This window comes from Nerophis ophidion, linkage group LG14 (genome assembly GCF_033978795.1).
Source record: "Nerophis ophidion isolate RoL-2023_Sa linkage group LG14, RoL_Noph_v1.0, whole genome shotgun sequence".
In the NCBI taxonomy this organism is placed as follows: Eukaryota; Metazoa; Chordata; class Actinopteri; order Syngnathiformes; family Syngnathidae; genus Nerophis; species Nerophis ophidion.
The window spans coordinates 38,486,290-38,503,357 of NC_084624.1; the positions used below are offsets into that span (position 1 = coordinate 38,486,290).

Here is a 17,068-nt window from a genome sequence, read left to right on the forward strand (position 1 = left end):
TTGATTCCCTTTCTATTCTGGAACGATTTGGCATTTTGACTGTACTGTACACCCCCCAAAATTATTGTAATTATTTGTCGAGAAATTTAATTGCAGATCAGATCAAATTGCTGACTGGCAGACCAGTGGTCCTTACCACTAGGGGAGCATGTGAAACTCGTCGCGTTTTGGCTGCTCTGTAAGCTGGATAAAAACTACAGATCGTATTATTTTGACACATAACATCATAATTATTGATTGTCATCGGTTTTATTATTGAATTGCATACTGTAAATATACATTCACTGTACTAACATAAAGTTAAAAAGTTAAAGTACCAATGATTGTCACACACATACTAGATGTGGCGAAATTATTCTCTGCATTTGACCCATCACCCTTGATCACCCCCTGGGAGGTGAGGGGAGCAGTGGGCAGCAGCGGTGCCGCGCCTGGGAATTATTTATGGTGATTTAACGCCCAATTCCAACCCTTGATGCTGAGTGCCAAGCAGGGAGGTAATGGGTCCCATTTTTATAGTCTGGTATGACTCGGCCGGGATTTGAACTTACGACCTACCGATCTCAGGGTGAACACTCTAACCACTGAGTAAGTTCTGGGCCACTGAGTAGGTTTGACATATATACATACTGTACTACCCAGCAAATTTCCGTCTTATTAACAAATGGACCAAGGGAGAGTGACAAATGCCGTAAAGCAGGGGTGTCAAACTCAAATACAGCGTGGGCCAAAATTTTAAACTGAACAAAGCCAAGGTTGAACAAATTAACCTTTTAATAGGGACTCAAACAAGTTTTGCATTGAATATTAAACAAGCAAGGCTTATGTAGCTTTATAGTCACATACAAAATCGAGTTTCAAATTATAATAATGAGTAAAAAATATCAATGGCATATCAAATAAAATGTAAATAAAAATTGGGGGAGAGAGGTTTGGTGGTAGCGGGGGTGTATATTGTAGCGTCCCGGAAGAGTTAGTGCTGCAAGGTGTTCTGGGTATTTCTTCTGTTGAGTTTATGTTGTGCTACGGTGCTGATGTTCTCCCAAAATGTGTTTGTCATTCTTGTTTGGTGTGGCTTCACAGTGTGGTGCATATTTGTAAAAGTGTTAAAGTTGTTAATACGGCCACCCTCAGTGTGACCCTTATGGTTGTTGATCAAGTATGTGTGTTAAAGCAGCATATATTATGTGACTGGACCGGCACGAAAAAGCGGACGTGACGACAGGCTGTAGAGGACGCTAAAGGCAGTGCCTTCAAGGCACGCCCCCAATATTGTTGTCCGGGTGGAAATCGGGAGAAATTCGGAAGAATGGTTGCCCCGGGAGATTTTCGGGAGGGGCACTGAACTTTGGGAGTCTCCCGGGAAAATCGTGAGGGTTGGCAAGTAAGAGTATCAGCGGTGAATGCAGTGTTACAGGGGCATCGCTGCTGTATAATACCGGCAGGCCAGCTCTAATCTTAATTTGATATTACCTCAAGGGCCAAATGAAATTACACGGCGGGGGCCAAATTTGGCCCACGGGCCAGAGTTTGCCACCCATGCCTTGTGGGTTGGTCTGGGAAGACAAAAGGCTAGGGGAGCACACCTTGAGAGAAAAGCAAGTGCTGGTAGGCGCACCATAGGCGGTCCTCCGACAGACCGGAGCTCCGGCAGCCTCCTGCAGCTGTGAGGAGGTGCCGGGCGTCCTTGGTTTCCCTTGCCACCCGATACAGATCCCCACAGCGAAGAAGTGACGTTGGAGTCTGCGCGTCTACCTCGTCGAAAAAGACCTCAACGGCGGAGTGGGCGGATGACGGTTGCATAGAAGCTCCACAATGGTCACAAAGGCGGGAGAAGGCTGCAGCAAAGATGGGCCCCCAATTGTCTTGGTCTCCATGCCATTGGACCCTGGCCTTCTCCCTGCCAAGGACAGTGTGGTGGCTGTCTGTGCACCAGTCTCCCCACTTTCAAAGATTCCACGCACAGGCGTTCTCCTGAAGGCAATCCCACCAACAGGAGGACAATCATACTCGTTTCGAGTGATCGGCGACGAGTTTTTTATGTGGCAGGGTTCCTGCCACCCTTCTCAAAGTCGCTAAGTTCCAGTAAAAGCGATACAGACTCCCTCAGGACATGACAGAGGTGTCAATCAACTAGTTGTAAGTCCATGTATCATCCCAAAAGTTATGAAAATATTTTATGACGGTTAAAAAGTTACTTAGCGCTGTTTTAACATTAGAAACAAATGCACTGTAGACTTGAATTGATAGTCGCCAGAAAGGCCTATTCCCTTAAGACATTTAGGTATTCAATAATGTTGCAGTTTTAACACTTCCAACAGTATTTAGCTTAGTTGATCTCAAATAAATGTAATTACATCTGTTAAGTAAACATTAATAACGTGGTTGCTTGTGTTTTTTTTAAGTTGACCTGAACTGAAATGTGTTTTTTGCATTTTTTCCACACCAAAAAAACCCACTAAACCCTTGGAACATTGATCGAACCAAAATGAAGATTCAGCTTATTTCTGTTATTTAGAAATTTTTAACAAAAGTTTACATTTTGGTATGCATTATTGCTATGTTCCTTCCTCCACTACTTTTATTTGACATCATAGTTGAAAGATTAAGGCTATATGACAATTTTTTTAGTTTAAACTGTCAGTAAAATATGCAGAAGTTGACTCATAAACTGTTACTAACAATGATTGGATCATTGTCCTGAAGATTTATATTAATATTAATGATGAATATTTTGTGACTGATAAAATATATATCTTTTTTTATTTAACTTTATTCAGCAAGGTGTTGGCAACATGACAAGGAAAGAGTGAGGGTGCGTTAAATTGTGTGCGAAAATCTTTAAAACTTTAACAAACTTTAACTTTTAACTTTAAATGTAACAACTACTCCAAGGAGTAGTGGTCCTTGGGACGATACGATACGTACCGATATATAATTTTTGTAACTTACAACATAATGTGTTAATATATTAGCCTCCTCACAGCGAGGTTAGTTTCATGTGAAAATTATGTAAGTTGGTTTAACATAATCTTTTAAATTTAAACATGCAGCTCAATAAAACAAAAGGATATGAAGAACTTTGACTCTTGTTTGTTTACTCAATGTATTATTACAATACAGGTGAGGACTGTCACATCTGTATAAAATGCGACAGATGTCGCCAACCGAACTGAACTGTTACCCAGCATCATCTGTGTGTGTCGCCACAGCCTGTTGAAATGTACGTACGGCCGCTATTTCCACGTCAATGTCAGTCTTGATCTATCAATCAATCAATCAATCAATGTTTATTGATATAGCCCTAAATCACAAGTGTCTCAAAGGGCTGAACAAACCACTACGACAGCCTCGGAAGAACCCACATAAGGTCAAGGAAAACTCACACCCAGTGGGCAAGGAGAACTCACACCCAGTGGTACGTCGGTGACAATGATGACTATGAGAACCTTGGAGAGGACCTGACATATGTGGGCAAACCCCCCCCTCTAGGGGACCGAAAGCAATGGAGGTCGAGCGGGTCTAACATGATACTGTGAAAGTTCAATCCATAGTGAATCCAACACAGCCGCGAGAGTTCAGTTCAAAGCGGATCCAACACAGCAGCGAGAGTCCCGTCCACAGGAAACCATCCCAAGCGGAATCGGATCAGCAACGTAGAGATGTCCCCAACCGATACACAGGCAAGTGGTCCATCCTGGGTACCGACTCTGGACAGCCAGTACTTCATCCATGGCCATGGGACCGGACCCCCTCCACAAGGGAGGGGGGGGGGGGGACAGAGGAGAAAAAGAAAAGAAGCGGCAGATCAACTGGTCTTAAAAGGAGGTCTACTTAAAGGCCAGAGTATACAAATGAGTTTTAAGGGGAGACTTAAATGCTTCTACTGAAGTAGCATCTCGAACTGCTACCGGGAGGGCATTCCAGAGTACTGGAGCCCGAACGGAAAACGCTCTATAGCCCGCAGACTTTTTTTGGGCTTTAGGAATCACTAATAAGCCGGAGTCCTTTGAACGCAGATTGCTTGCCGGGACATATGGTACAATACAATCGGCAAGATAGGATGGAGCTAGACCGTGTAGTATTTTATACGTAAGTAGTAAAACCTTAAAGTCACATCTTAAGTGCACAGGAAGCCAGTGCAGGTGAGCCAGTATAGGCGTTATATGATCAAACTTTCTTGTTCTTGTCAAAAGTCTAGCAGCCGCATTTTGTTCCAACTGTAATCTATCTCAAATTTGCCATGAAAAGGGGCGTATGGCAGGGGTTTTTTGCGCACGCAAGCTTGTTACATGAGGCCTTAGACCAGGGGTCACCAACCTTTTTGAAACCAAGAGCTACTTCTTGGGTACTGATTAATGCGAAGGGCTACCAGTTTGATACACACTTAAATAAATTGCCAGAAATAGCCAATTTGCTCAATTTACCTTTAATAAATATATATATATATATATATATATATATATATACACACATATATAAGGGTATTTCTGTCTGTCATTCCGTTGTACATTTTTGTTCCTTTTACGGAAGGTTTTTTGTTGAGAATTAATGATGAAAAAACACTTAATTGAACGGTTTAAAAGAGGAGAAAACACGAAAAAAAAGAAAATTAATTTTGAAACATAGTTTATCTTCAATTTTGACTCTTCAAAATTCAAAATTCAACCGAAAAAAATGAAGAGAAAAACTAGATAATTCGAATCCTTTTGAAAAAATAAAAAAAATAAAAAAAATAATTTATGGAACATCATTAGTACTTTTTCCTGATTAAGATTGATTTTAGAATTTTGATGACATGTTTTAAATAGGTCAAAATCCAATCTGCACTTTGTTAGAATATATAAAAAATTGGACCAAGCTATATTTCTAACAAAGACAAATCATTATTTCTTCTAGATTTTCCAGAACAAAAATTTCAAAAGAAAATCAAAAGACTTTGAAATAAGATTTAAATTTGATTCTACAGATTTTCTAGATTTGCCAGAATAATTTTTGGGAATTTTAATCATAATAAGTTTGAAGAAATTTCACAAATATACTTTGTCGAAAAAACAGAAGCTAAAATGAAGAATTATTCTTTACAATAAAACAAATAAAAAATACTTGAACATTGATTAAAATTGTCAGGAAAGAAGAGGAAGGAATTGAACAGGTAAAAAGGTATACGTGTTTATTAAAAATCCTAAAATAATTTTTAAGGTTGTATGTTTTTTCTCTAAAATTGTCTTAAGAAGCAAAGTAAAAAAAATAAATGAAATTATTCAAACAAGTGAAGACCAAGTCTTTAAAATATTTTCAAATTCTATTTGAGTTTTGTATCGCTTAGAATTAAAAATGTCGAGCAAAGCGAGACCAGCTTGCTAGTAAATAAATACAATTTAAAAAATAGTGGCAGCTCACTGGTAAGTGCTGCTATTTGAGCTATTTTTAGAACAGGCCAGCGGGCGACTCATCTGGTCCTTACGGGCTACCTGGTGCCCGCTGGCAACGTGTTGGTGACCCCTGCCTTAGACCAACATCCTGTCCAGTGTCTTTAGCGCCCCTAGTGGTAGGGACCAGACAGCAACTTGATCCAATCTCCAATTCAATATACTGACAAATAATCACAATAACTAGGACGTGGTGTGCAAAACAGTCAAAATAAAATGATCTCTAACATTTATCCAGCTAATCAAGCTGCCAAAACGTCCAGAAACAAAAGCACATTGATGCCCCGAGTTGTAGGGACCACTGGTCCCAGGACAGACCGAGAATTTCAGCTGTAACCTCCTCATGAACCTTCCTCACCAAAGAATGTTCGAACGTGATCTGTTATGTAGGAACCATGATGCTGATGTTCTTGTTGACGCTACCGACGCTCACATGTGGTCAGTTACACGCACACACACGCACGCACACACGCACACACACACACACACACGCACGCACGCACGCACGCACGCACGCACGCACGCACGCACACACAATAACACTAACACTAACAGTAACACTAACACTCTCGTATTTTTTACCTTCTTGAGACCTCTAAAAAATGCCTACATCTTTAGGACCACTCTTTTTAGATATATAACCATTTGTATTTACAACATTAATAAAATACGCAAACTATGCAAACGTAAAACAGCTTGTTGTAAAAAAATGAGTTAGAATTTCACAAGAAAAAGGTCTCAATTTCACAAGAAAAACTTAGAATTTTGGCAGTTTTATAATAGAAGTCGTAATTTTACTCAACACAAGTGAAAATTTCACAAGAAAAACTGAACATTTGTGCAATACTATGATAAAAGTTGGAATTCTACTCAACAGTTGCAATTTTACAAAAAAAAAAAACGTTTTTTTATTTTATGAAAAGAGTCAAGCGGTAGGAAATGGATGGATGGATGGATGAAAAGAGTCGTAATTTTACTCGACAAAAGTCAACATTTAATAAGAAACCTTAAAAAAAAGTTGGCAACTTTATAACAACAGTCGGAATTTTAAGTTGGAAAAATTATGACAAAGGTCATAATTTTACTCAAAGAAATGTCACTATTTTACAAGAACAACAAAATCAATGGTAATATTGTTATAAAAGTCCGAATTTTATATGAAAAATGTCGCCATTTTGCATAAAAAAAGTAATAATTTTATATGAAAAAAATACAAGAACACACACACACAAACACACATTCCTGTATTACCTTCTTGAGATCTGTGAAAAATGCCTACCTTCTTAGAACTACCCTTTCTAGATATATAACGATGTGTATTTACACCAATAATATCATGCTATGCAAATATTAAAAGTTACACTTTTGGTTAATCATTATTTTTTCGAATTTTTCATTTGTAATAGGTTTTTATTTTTCATTATTTACTTCAAGTTATTACAGTACATTTCAATTTCTTAAACACACTTTTTATTACATATGTTGGCCAGAGGGGGAGCACTTCAATTGTTTTACACACACTTGTTATTTCATATGTTGACCAGAGGGGGAACACTTTTAAAACCGACACACAGTCAATTTGAAAAATCCCTCCTTCTTGGGACCACCCTAATGTTGATAAGATTTCACCACCAAGGGAGCAAATAAGATCTCTATTTCTTGTAATGTGCTTAACCGATGACAAACGAGTCACAGACCACAGATGGTCCCTGTACCGCACTTTGGGCAACCCAGCTGTAGCTCCTAACTGATAATGGCCACTATAGTCTTAGTTCATTCTACGTTCATATATGGAACACGGGTTGTCTAACGACCGCACCGGAAGTCCTGAAATCTGCTGTTCACCTGGCGGGTTTTTTCGGGGATGAATAGGGAAGTCCTTCTTTAGCTACCGTCTTGTTTTATCATATATTGCTGCCTCTGCACCTGTCAATGTTTACTTTTTGTATGTACATTAAATCAACAAAAAAATTCTGACTTTGGAGCAATGTTCACGGACTCTAGTATTTGGCTCTCTATTAGATGCAATGGTATTCCGTATGGGCAGCAAGGTGGTAGAGGGGTTACTGCATCTGACTCACATTACGAAGGTCCTGAGTTCAATCCCGGGCTCGGGATCTTTCTGTGCAGAGTTTGCATGTTCTCCCCGTGACTGCGTGGGTTCCCTCCGGGTACTCCGGCTTCCTCCCACCTCCAAAAAACATCCACCTGGGGATAGGTTGATTGGCAACACTAAATTGGCCCTAGTGTGTGAACGTGAGTGTGAATGTTGTCTGTCGATCTGTGTTGGCCCTGCGATGAGGGGGCGACTTGTCCAGGGTGTACCCTGCCTTCCGCCTGAAACGCAGCTGATGGGGGCAAGCGGTAGAAAATGGATGGATGGGTTTTCCGTATTGAGACCATGATTTCGGTTCTAACTTGTTCACCGGTCCTCATAAGGAAGGTACTTTTCCTTGTTATTGTCCCAAGAAAGGTAGCAATACAACACACACACACACACACACACACACACACACACACACACACACACACACACACACACACACACACACACACAGAAATGGACTCTTATATTTTTTTCGTGTACTTACTTCAGCTCAGTCCGTCGGCGCCCTCTTGTGTTCAGAGTGGGAAGACGGTTCTCCAGGTCACATGATGACAATGATGACGGGTGAGGTCCCTGTTTTGATCCAAGAACATCTCAGAGGGTTCTATTGTAGTGGCATGGTTCTGTTGTTCCAGACTGCCTGGGTGTGCGCTTCACGTGGCTGCACGCCCTCTTCCAGAACCTTCCGTCAGTGGTGAGCTTCGCACTGAAGCTGCGCTGTGCGAGCGGGCTGTGTCTTGGTGACCTGGAGGACTATGGCTGTTCCTGCAGGTACCAGCCAGCTGGGGGCGCCACCGACCCGCTGGACCTGTAGGTTACACTGTTTGAAACGTACGGCGGCGTGAAGTTCTGACCAGGAGGAAATGACGCCTGTTCTTCATCTCTCCAGCTGCTGTGAGACTCACAGGCTGTGTTACCGCAACGCTGCCCCCTGCAGGCCACGGCCGGCGCCCCTTCCCAGGAACCTCACCTGTGAGGCCGCCAACACCACCTGTAACTCAGGTAGACGACTGCACCAATCAATCAATCAATCAATCAATGTTTATTTATATAGCCCCAAATCACAAATGTCTCAAAGGACTGCACAAATCATTACGACTACAACATCCTCGGAAGAACCCACAAAAGGGCAAGGAAAACTCACACCCAGTGGGCAGGGAGAATTCACATTCAGTGGGACGCCAGTGACAATGTTGACTATGAGAAACCTTGGAGAGGACCTCAGATGTGGGCAACCCCCCCCCTCTAGGGGACCGAAAGCAATGGATGTCGAGCGGGTCTAACATGATACTGTGAAAGTTCAATCCATAGTGGCTCCAAGACAGCAGTGAGAGTCCCGTCCACAGGAAACCATCTCAAGCGGATCAGCAGCGTAGAGATGTCCCCAACCGATACAGGCGAGCGGTCCATCCTGGGTCCCGACGAGCGGTCCATCCTGGGTCTCGACTCTGGACAGTCAGTACTTCATCCATGGTCATCGGACCGGACCCCCTCCACAAGGGAGGGGGGGACATAGGAGAAAGAAAAGAAGCGGCAGATCAACTGGTCTAAAAAGGAGGTCTATTTAAAGGCTAGAGTATACAGATGAGTTTTAAGATGAGACTTAAATGCTTCTACTGAGGTAGCATCTCGAACTGTTACCGGGAGGGCATTCCAGAGTACTGGAGCCCGAACGGAAAACGCTCTATAGCCCGCAGACTTTTTTTTGAGCTCTAGGAATCACTAATAAGCCGGAGTCTTTTGAACGCAGATTTAAGCTTGCTGTTAGCCAACTAAGTTCTTGGCGTTTTCGGTGTTAAGATGGCGACTGGTGCCAGCGGACGCTGTGTGCCTGTGACCAGGCCGCCATTCACTGCCTGACTCACAACGCCTACAACCGCACCTTGAGAGGTGGCCACGCCTCCTCCTGCTCACCTGCCAACGAAACAGGTAAACCATGTGTCACATACGAGCATTAAAGTACAAGATGAAGCGGACATGTCTTTACAGTTAAAGTACCACTATGTGTGGTGGAATTACCCTCTGCATTTGACACATCCCCTTGTTCCACCCCCTGGGAGGTAAGGGGAGTAGTGAGCAGCAGCTGCAGCCACGCTCGAGAATGATTTTGGTGATTTAACCCTTGATGCTGAGTGCCAAGCAGGGAGGTAATGGGTTCCATTTGTAACGTCTTTGGTATGACTCGGCCGGGGTTCGAACGCACCGATCTCAGGGCGGACACTCTAAACCAGGGGTCACCAACGCGGTGCCCGCGGGCACCAGGTAGCCCGTAAGGACCAGATGAGTAGCCCGCTGGCCTGTTCTAAATAAAGCTCAAATAGCAGCACTTACCAGTGAGCTGCCTCTATTTTTTAAATTTTATTTATTTACTAGCAAGCCGGTCTCGCTTTGCTCGACATTTTTAATTCTAAGAGAGACAAAACTCAAATAGAATTTGAAAATCCATCCATTTACTACCGCTTATTCCCTTTGGGGTCCCGAGGGGCGCTGCATGGTGCCTATCTCAGCTACAATCGGGCGGAAGGCGGGGTACATCCTGAAAAATTTGAAAATCCAAGAAAATATTTTAAAGACTTGGTCTTCACTTGTTTGAATAAATTCATTTATTTTTTTACTTTACTTCTTATACCTTTCAGAAAGACAATTTTACAGAAAAAAATACAACCTTAAAAATGATTTTAAGATTTTTAAACACATATACCTTTTTACCTTTTAAATTCCTTCCTCTTCTTTCCTGACAATTTAAATCAATGTTCAAGTATTTTTTTTATTGTAAAGAATAATAAATACATTTTAATTTAATTCTTCATTTTGGATTCTGTTTTTTCGACGAAGAATATTTGCGAAATATTTCTTCAAACTTATTATGATTAAAATTCAAAAAAAATATTCTGGCAAATCCAGAAAATCTGTAGAATCAAATTTAAATCTTATTTCAAAGTCTTTGGAATTTCTTTTAAAATTTTTGTTCTGTAAAATCTAAAAGAAATAATTATTTGTCTTTGTTAGAAATATAGCTTGGTCCAATTTGTTATATATTCTAACAAAGTGCAGAGTAGATTTCAACCTATTTAAAACATGTCATCAAAATTCTAAAATTAATCTTAATCAGGAAAAATGACTAATGATGTTCCATAAATTTATTTTTTAATTTTTTCAAAAAGATTCCAAATAGCTAGTTTTTGTCTTCATTTTTTTCGGTTGAATTTTGAATTTTAAAGAGTGGAAATTGAAGATAAACTATGTTTCAAAATGTAATTTTCTTTTTTTTTTTCCTGTTTTCTCGTCTTTTAAACCATTCAATTAAGTGTTTTTTTCATCATTTATTCCCTACAAAAAACCTTCCTTAAAAGGAAAAAAAATGTACTACGGAATGAGACAGAAATACCCATTTATATATATATATATATATATATATATATATATTAAAGGTAAATTGAGCAAATTGGCTATGTTTGGCAATTTATTTAAGTGTGTATCAAACTGGTAGCCCTCCACATAAATCAGTACCCAAGAAGTAGCTCTTGGTTTCAAAAATGTTGGTGACCCCTGTTCTGAGTGGGCTTTATTTTGCAGACTTCCTGCTCGACCAAGACGTCGCAGTTAACGAGTCTCTCAGCTTCTTTCCTGCGTCAAACTCTTCCTACCTGACAGCAGGTAACAGGAATGAATGCTCATTACGATTATTAGAATAAATCACATGTCGCTTCTGTTGTGTGTGCCTGCAGAAAAGTTGGACCTGGATGCGGTGGGCGGGGCCAACAACCACAGCCAGCAGATGGAAGCGGACTCCATAACGCCCCCTGCTGGTAGTATATATCACAGTTTGAACGACCCAAAGAACATCACACTGACAGATTTCTGACTCCAGTCCTGTGGGAGGCGATCAGAGAGGAGGAAGAACAGGAAGTGAACGGGACCGCTCGTGAGCTGGAAGAAGACAATGCATCTGTCAGCGGCCCCCAGCAGCAAGGTCCCATAGCCGCCTTTGAAGGTCACGCGCAAAAATAGTAGGAATTAGGAGTGCGGAAGTGTTTTTGCAGAAGTGTGGTTGCATGACGAAACACGGCCAGACGAGGAGGCGGAGTCATCTCTGGAAGGAGAGTTGAGCGACTTGGCCACATCTCCGCCGGCACCGTTTTCAGTCGTCTTGCTGCAGAGAACCACGGCGCCGGCCTCTTCTGAGGAAGACCAGGATGAAGAGGATCATGACGCTGATGAAGACGGTGAGTGTAAAGTTCCAGTCTGACACGCATGTTGTGCTTCACAGTAAACTCTGTCCAGGTTCTAAGCACCCAACAACAACCACTTTGACCCCGCACACCACCGTGCAAAAAACACATGGGCTCAGCACGTACACCAGAACCACACTACCTGAGGAGGACACACAGGACAGAACCAGAACCTCCACAGACAAAGTGGAGCGTGAGGACCAGGATGAGAATCCAGAATCAGAAGGTGGGTCTATTTATTTCGAGTCGATTTACGAACTTAAGTGGTTTTTGAACATGGTTCGTAAATCGAAGAGTTCGTATAGTGAAACAAGTTACCCATAAGAAAGAATGTAGACATGAATAATGGGTTCCAGTCCATATTTTGGTCAAGGTTTGTGAACTTTGAGCGCAATATAAAAAGCTACACAGTACTGTGTATCAAACACACATAACACCGGGGTTATGGATCAACTTTCTATTTACAAACAAGCAGAACTGTGCAGTATGCACTACTCTGGCAACATGTGACACACAAGCCACCATGGTGCCCTCCCAAATAATCAGAAATCCTCAAACATATTGCTACAATAATGAACTTATACTTAAAAAGTATAAGAGCTGAATAAAAAGTAGCAGGCAGAGGAAGAGAGAAATACGTGAGTCTGGGGCTGGTCTGTTGGCTTTTTAGGACTCGTTTGAGTTAGCAGAAAGGACAAAACAATTCAAAAGAGGAAAAAACACTCAAAAGGCACACATATTGAAGCACTGAGAACTGAGTAAGTCTTGTGTAGAAAGCCTCTGCTATAATGATACATGTCTGCAGGCACGGAAGTGAATGACAAAATGAGGCATACCTGGGCCGTACAAAAGTGTGCAAAATCGAAAAGTTGGAAAATAGAGGAGCTCGTAAACAGATCGCCAAGACAACAGTCTGTTTGTTGCCAGTTGTCCATGTTTGTTCCTCAGACCAGGAGGGAGGTCCCAAGAGGGCCGTGCCGTTCTTCACGGGGTCCCTGCCAGACTCAGCGGGTCTAACAGAAGTCCAGACCGAGTCGAACGATCCAGGTAAACGAGAACATTTGCTAGCGCTCTCCTTGAAGCCAAGGTGTACCTTCTGGTATTTATTCCACAGATTGCAGCACCACCTCCTTCTACGTGTACGCCAAAGACGGGCGAGCACGGCGCTCTATCCCGGCGCTGGGCGAGATGCTGCTCTGTCTGACCGGGCGATGTCCGCACGAGTACGAGAAGTACGGCTGCTATTGCGGCCAGGAGGGCGGTGGCCAACCTGTGGATCGCCTGGACAGGTAGAAGAGACTTTGTTACGAAGTGTCTGCTTCCCATTCGTGACTTTTCTTGTGTTCTCCTGCCAGGTGTTGCTTCTTTCACCGGTGTTGTCTCAAGAGGACCCGCTCGCTGGGCTGTGGCGCCGACAGGAAGCTAAGTGCGCACGTGTCGTGCACAGACAGGAAACCGCGATGTGAGTCCAAAGCGGATGCTTGGTGTTCCTGCTGCTGACTTACCACGCCATGCTGTGTTCAGGCCAGGGCGTGTCCTTGTGTGACAGGCTGCAGTGCTCGTGCCACAGAACCACCGCCGAGTGCATGGCGGCGGCCCGCCTCGACCACAGTCTGCCGGCGCCGCCCAAATGCTGCGGCCCCTCGCCCCTCTGCCGCCGTGTCAGCAGACCCCCTAGCTACCCCAGACTTCCATCTCAGTCCAGCGAACAGCAGCTGGGCGGGGACTCCGGTTTGGTGGAGCTGGACACGCCTCTTGCACATGGACGCAATGACAGGTGAAACAAAATGATCGAGGTTTTAGTTCCTAAATTGACATCATGAATAAAAAGCTCTCTGATTGGCCGCTGCCTAGCAACAGACATAAGTTTTGGGATCCTTTGTTCTTGTTTTGTCCTCAGTGAGGAAAGTGTAGCGAAGCCTCAAACTCCACCCCCTCACAGCTATGAAGGAGGGGTCACCCATGGTGGGATTCAAAGCCACACCCACAGGCCGAGTGCAGGTCTGAACCAAGGGAGGCCGGATGAGGAAGATGAGGAAGAAGAAGAAGAGGAGGAAGAAGATGAGTAAAATTGAAAGCGAAGAAATAAAGGAAATTTATAAAATAAAAAATAAAAAAAATAAGTACTTTTAAATTTGTGCAACTAGAGCAGTCTGATTGGCTGATGACACTGAAGACTGTTGCTCAAACATCCACTTTATTACTTCATTAACGTCAAACAAACATTTTTCACGAAGATTGACGCCGACATGGAAAATTTTTTTATGACCAAGTAAGAAGTACCTTGTGACAAGCAGTGCTGAGTTTGGCCTCGGCGCCATCGAGTGCTTAAAATCACGACGGACATTTCGTACACATGAATGGGTCTTGAATGCAGCATGTTGGAGTACAGATATGTGGGCATAGATCAGCATGTTACTCTAAAACAGTACATCTAAAGAGCCCAGAGTGATGGAGAAAACATTCTCGAAGTGTTAGCAACATAGTGCAATAAAATACTTTCATCTGGTAGGCCGTGATAGAAAAATAGACCATCTAGTGCTAAAATTACATTTATCTTGCCTAACGTAAATCTTGGTACTAATTTTCTACTGCATCAAATAAAAGTCTATTTGTCTTACAGCTTTTCTTGAAGCGCTATTCAAACATTCATTTAGACTCCAGCTTTTATTTTGAAATCCTGGTCAACCATCTGAAAACTTCCTGCTCACAATCTTTATTGACCTCTACCTTTGTACTGCTGACTCAGCATCCTGATTGTCACATTGACGCTGTGGAAAGTTCTGTCAGACGAGTCCCTCACACTCTCCTACACAACACCATTAGCTGTAGCTCCGCCCCCTGCCAGTCAAACTCTTCTCGTCTTTATACATCTTTTCATCGCCGTGATTCTCAAAAGTCCAAACATGAAATGTTGTCAGTGAATGCATCTTATAAGAGCATGCACGTGGGAGCTCACTGTGGAGGCGATGGGCGTGGTGGCGAATGATTGAAAGGCGAGCTTCTACAATCAATCATTATTAATTTGGCTCAGTATTTTGACACTTTCTGATGAATGTCATTTTCAAGTGCTGCTTCCCCCCTAGTGGCTGCATCAGCTTTCCATGGTGACCGTCTCAATAGACACAAAGGTCTGGAAACTTCATCTCATATACGGGCACAGACTGGTTCTGGGCGTGGCCTGATGACACCGACACCACTCCGGAAGGACTGGGCGGCGGCCTGTAAGGGGCGGGGACAATGAGGGGGGTCATATGACCTGAGCAAGTTGACGCTTGACAGTGTGTCGTGTGATTAGCTTCTTGCTATGCTCGCATCATGACGACATGATGAACCTTTTGTAGGACCACTTACCTGATGGTGAGTTCAAAGATGTGCGCCAAACGCTCGTTCAGCATGTTGGCCTGCGCACAGACACACATCAGCAGACAAATCACATGAAAAACTTTAAACAAAATCATGCTGTAGTACCTTCGACTCGCAGTGGGCGGCGAGCTCTTCAAATGGAGCTTTCTGGAACTTCTCCATCACCTGACGTCTCCGCTCGCGTTCCTGCTCCTCTAGGCCGCTTGTGTCTGAGCATTACACGCACACACATCATCAGAAGGTGTTTTAATAGAGATGTGCATTAGGGGGCTTGCATCTTACCGATGGCTTTCTTCAGGGTCTCAAAGGTGATCTCCTCAGCTAGCTGTGACTGCAAACACACGGGAAGATGTGAAATACATGTGCTGTTAGAGACGTCCCACCAGCGCTCAGTGAAGTGGACCTGGACCAGTTCTCAGCAGAAGCACATCTTTAGAACTGACCTTATCAGGGAGATTATTGGACAGGATGTCCACTTGCAATGAGATGGTGTCCACAAAACTCTTCCTCCGGGTAAGGCGGTCTTCATCTGCAGAACCAGGACACCACACAGTGAAGACATCATCAGAATCACAAAAAATAACTTTGGCTCTGTTTCTTCTTGAGGTAACCAGGTACACCGGGTACAATATTTCATAAGGTAGTACAGGGCTGGGCGAGATGCTATCTCAGTAGAAGCATTTAAGTCTCACCTTAAAACTCATTTGTATACGCTAGCCTTTAAATAGACCTCCCTTTTAGACAAGTTGATCTGCCGCTTCTTTTCTTTTTCTCCTCTGTCCCCTCCTCCCCTGTGGAGGGGGTCCGGTCCGATGGCCATGGATGAAGTACTGGCTGTCCAGAGTCGGGACCCAGGATGGACCGCTCGCCTGTGTATCGGTTGGGGACATCTCTACACTGCTGATCCAACTCCGCCTGGAATGGTTTCCTGTGGATGGGACTCTCGCTGCTGTCTTGGATCCGCTTTGAACTGAACTCTCGCGGTTGTGTTGGATCCACTATGCATTGAACTTTCACAGTATCATGTTAGACCCGCTCGACATCCATTGCTTTCGGTCCAATAGAGGGAGGGGGGGGGTTGCCCACATATGTCAGGTCCTCTCCAAGGTTCTCATAGTCATCATTGTCACCGACGTACCACTGGGTGTGAGCTTTATTTGCCCTTATGTGGGTTCTTCCGAGGATGTCGTAGTGGTTTGTGCAGCCCTTTGAGACACTTGTGATTTAGGGCTATATAAGTAAACATTGATTGATTGATGGGCGATATATCGATATAAACGATATATCGCGGGTTTACCTTTGTGCGTTATAGAAAATGACTATATCGTAATATACGAGTATACGTTCTCACGCAGTTGCTTTTAGCTGCGGGCATTACACTACAGGCGTTTGTCACTCCTTCTCATCTCTCCTTCTCAAGGAGACGTAAAAAAAGCCCACCTTCTTACATACTTCACATACTGTTGTGCGTGTAGCGTTATACGCCCTCGCCGAGCAGAGAGGTAGCAGCATGGCTAACGTTAGCTGAGGCAGTTGGTGCAAGCGGAGCTGTGCGAGTGACATTACAAGAGAGAGAAGGTGCGAAACTGATCACAAATAGAGGAAGAACAATTATTGCCCAAAAACAACAGCAGGGGGTCGATCATTTGGCGGTGGTTTGGCTTCAAGCGGAAAGATATTCAGCAGACAACAGCAATATGCAAAGTATGCAGCAGAAGTGTTGCTACAAAAGGTAGCAGCATTACTAATTTGTTCTTTCATTTAAAAAGTCACCCGCGAGAGAATGAAGAGTGCTTGAAATAGTTTTTGATTTTCCTCTCTGCGTTTAAGTTTAAAAGTAGCATATATTAATACAGAATGAAGAAGAATGTTTTATTGTAGACACATACAATCATCATACTGCTGTGATTATATGCATCAGGTGTTCATTC

General features: G+C 43.1%; 2 protein-coding genes across 4 annotated transcripts in view; one reads left to right on the forward strand and one right to left on the reverse strand.

The window, feature by feature from the left end:
- oc90 (otoconin 90) overlaps positions 1-14,453 on the forward strand; it is a 14,660-nt gene extending 207 nt beyond the window's left edge. Inside the window, exons 2-16 of the mRNA XM_061920707.1 lie at positions 5,823-5,870; positions 8,029-8,103; positions 8,175-8,349; positions 8,429-8,541; positions 9,340-9,468; positions 11,116-11,196; positions 11,268-11,348; positions 11,411-11,512; positions 11,583-11,765; positions 11,824-11,997; positions 12,720-12,818; positions 12,886-13,060; positions 13,127-13,233; positions 13,296-13,548; positions 13,672-14,453. Coding sequence (XP_061776691.1) covers positions 5,828-5,870; positions 8,029-8,103; positions 8,175-8,349; positions 8,429-8,541; positions 9,340-9,468; positions 11,116-11,196; positions 11,268-11,348; positions 11,411-11,512; positions 11,583-11,765; positions 11,824-11,997; positions 12,720-12,818; positions 12,886-13,060; positions 13,127-13,233; positions 13,296-13,548; positions 13,672-13,840 — 1,959 coding nt within the window. The 5' untranslated portion in view covers positions 5,823-5,827 and the 3' untranslated portion in view covers positions 13,841-14,453. The remainder of the gene's footprint in view (positions 1-5,822; positions 5,871-8,028; positions 8,104-8,174; positions 8,350-8,428; positions 8,542-9,339; positions 9,469-11,115; positions 11,197-11,267; positions 11,349-11,410; positions 11,513-11,582; positions 11,766-11,823; positions 11,998-12,719; positions 12,819-12,885; positions 13,061-13,126; positions 13,234-13,295; positions 13,549-13,671) is intronic.
- Positions 13,947-17,068, reverse strand: part of efr3a (EFR3 homolog A (S. cerevisiae)) — an 83,769-nt gene continuing 80,647 nt past the window's right edge. For all 3 annotated transcript variants that reach the window (XM_061920705.1, XM_061920704.1, XM_061920706.1), the window contains 5 exons: positions 15,581-15,666; positions 15,420-15,468; positions 15,243-15,346; positions 15,126-15,175; positions 13,947-14,993 (listed from right to left, as the gene is read on the reverse strand). In XM_061920705.1, coding sequence (XP_061776689.1) covers positions 14,888-14,993; positions 15,126-15,175; positions 15,243-15,346; positions 15,420-15,468; positions 15,581-15,666 — 395 coding nt within the window. In that variant the 3' untranslated portion in view covers positions 13,947-14,887. The remainder of the gene's footprint in view (positions 14,994-15,125; positions 15,176-15,242; positions 15,347-15,419; positions 15,469-15,580; positions 15,667-17,068) is intronic.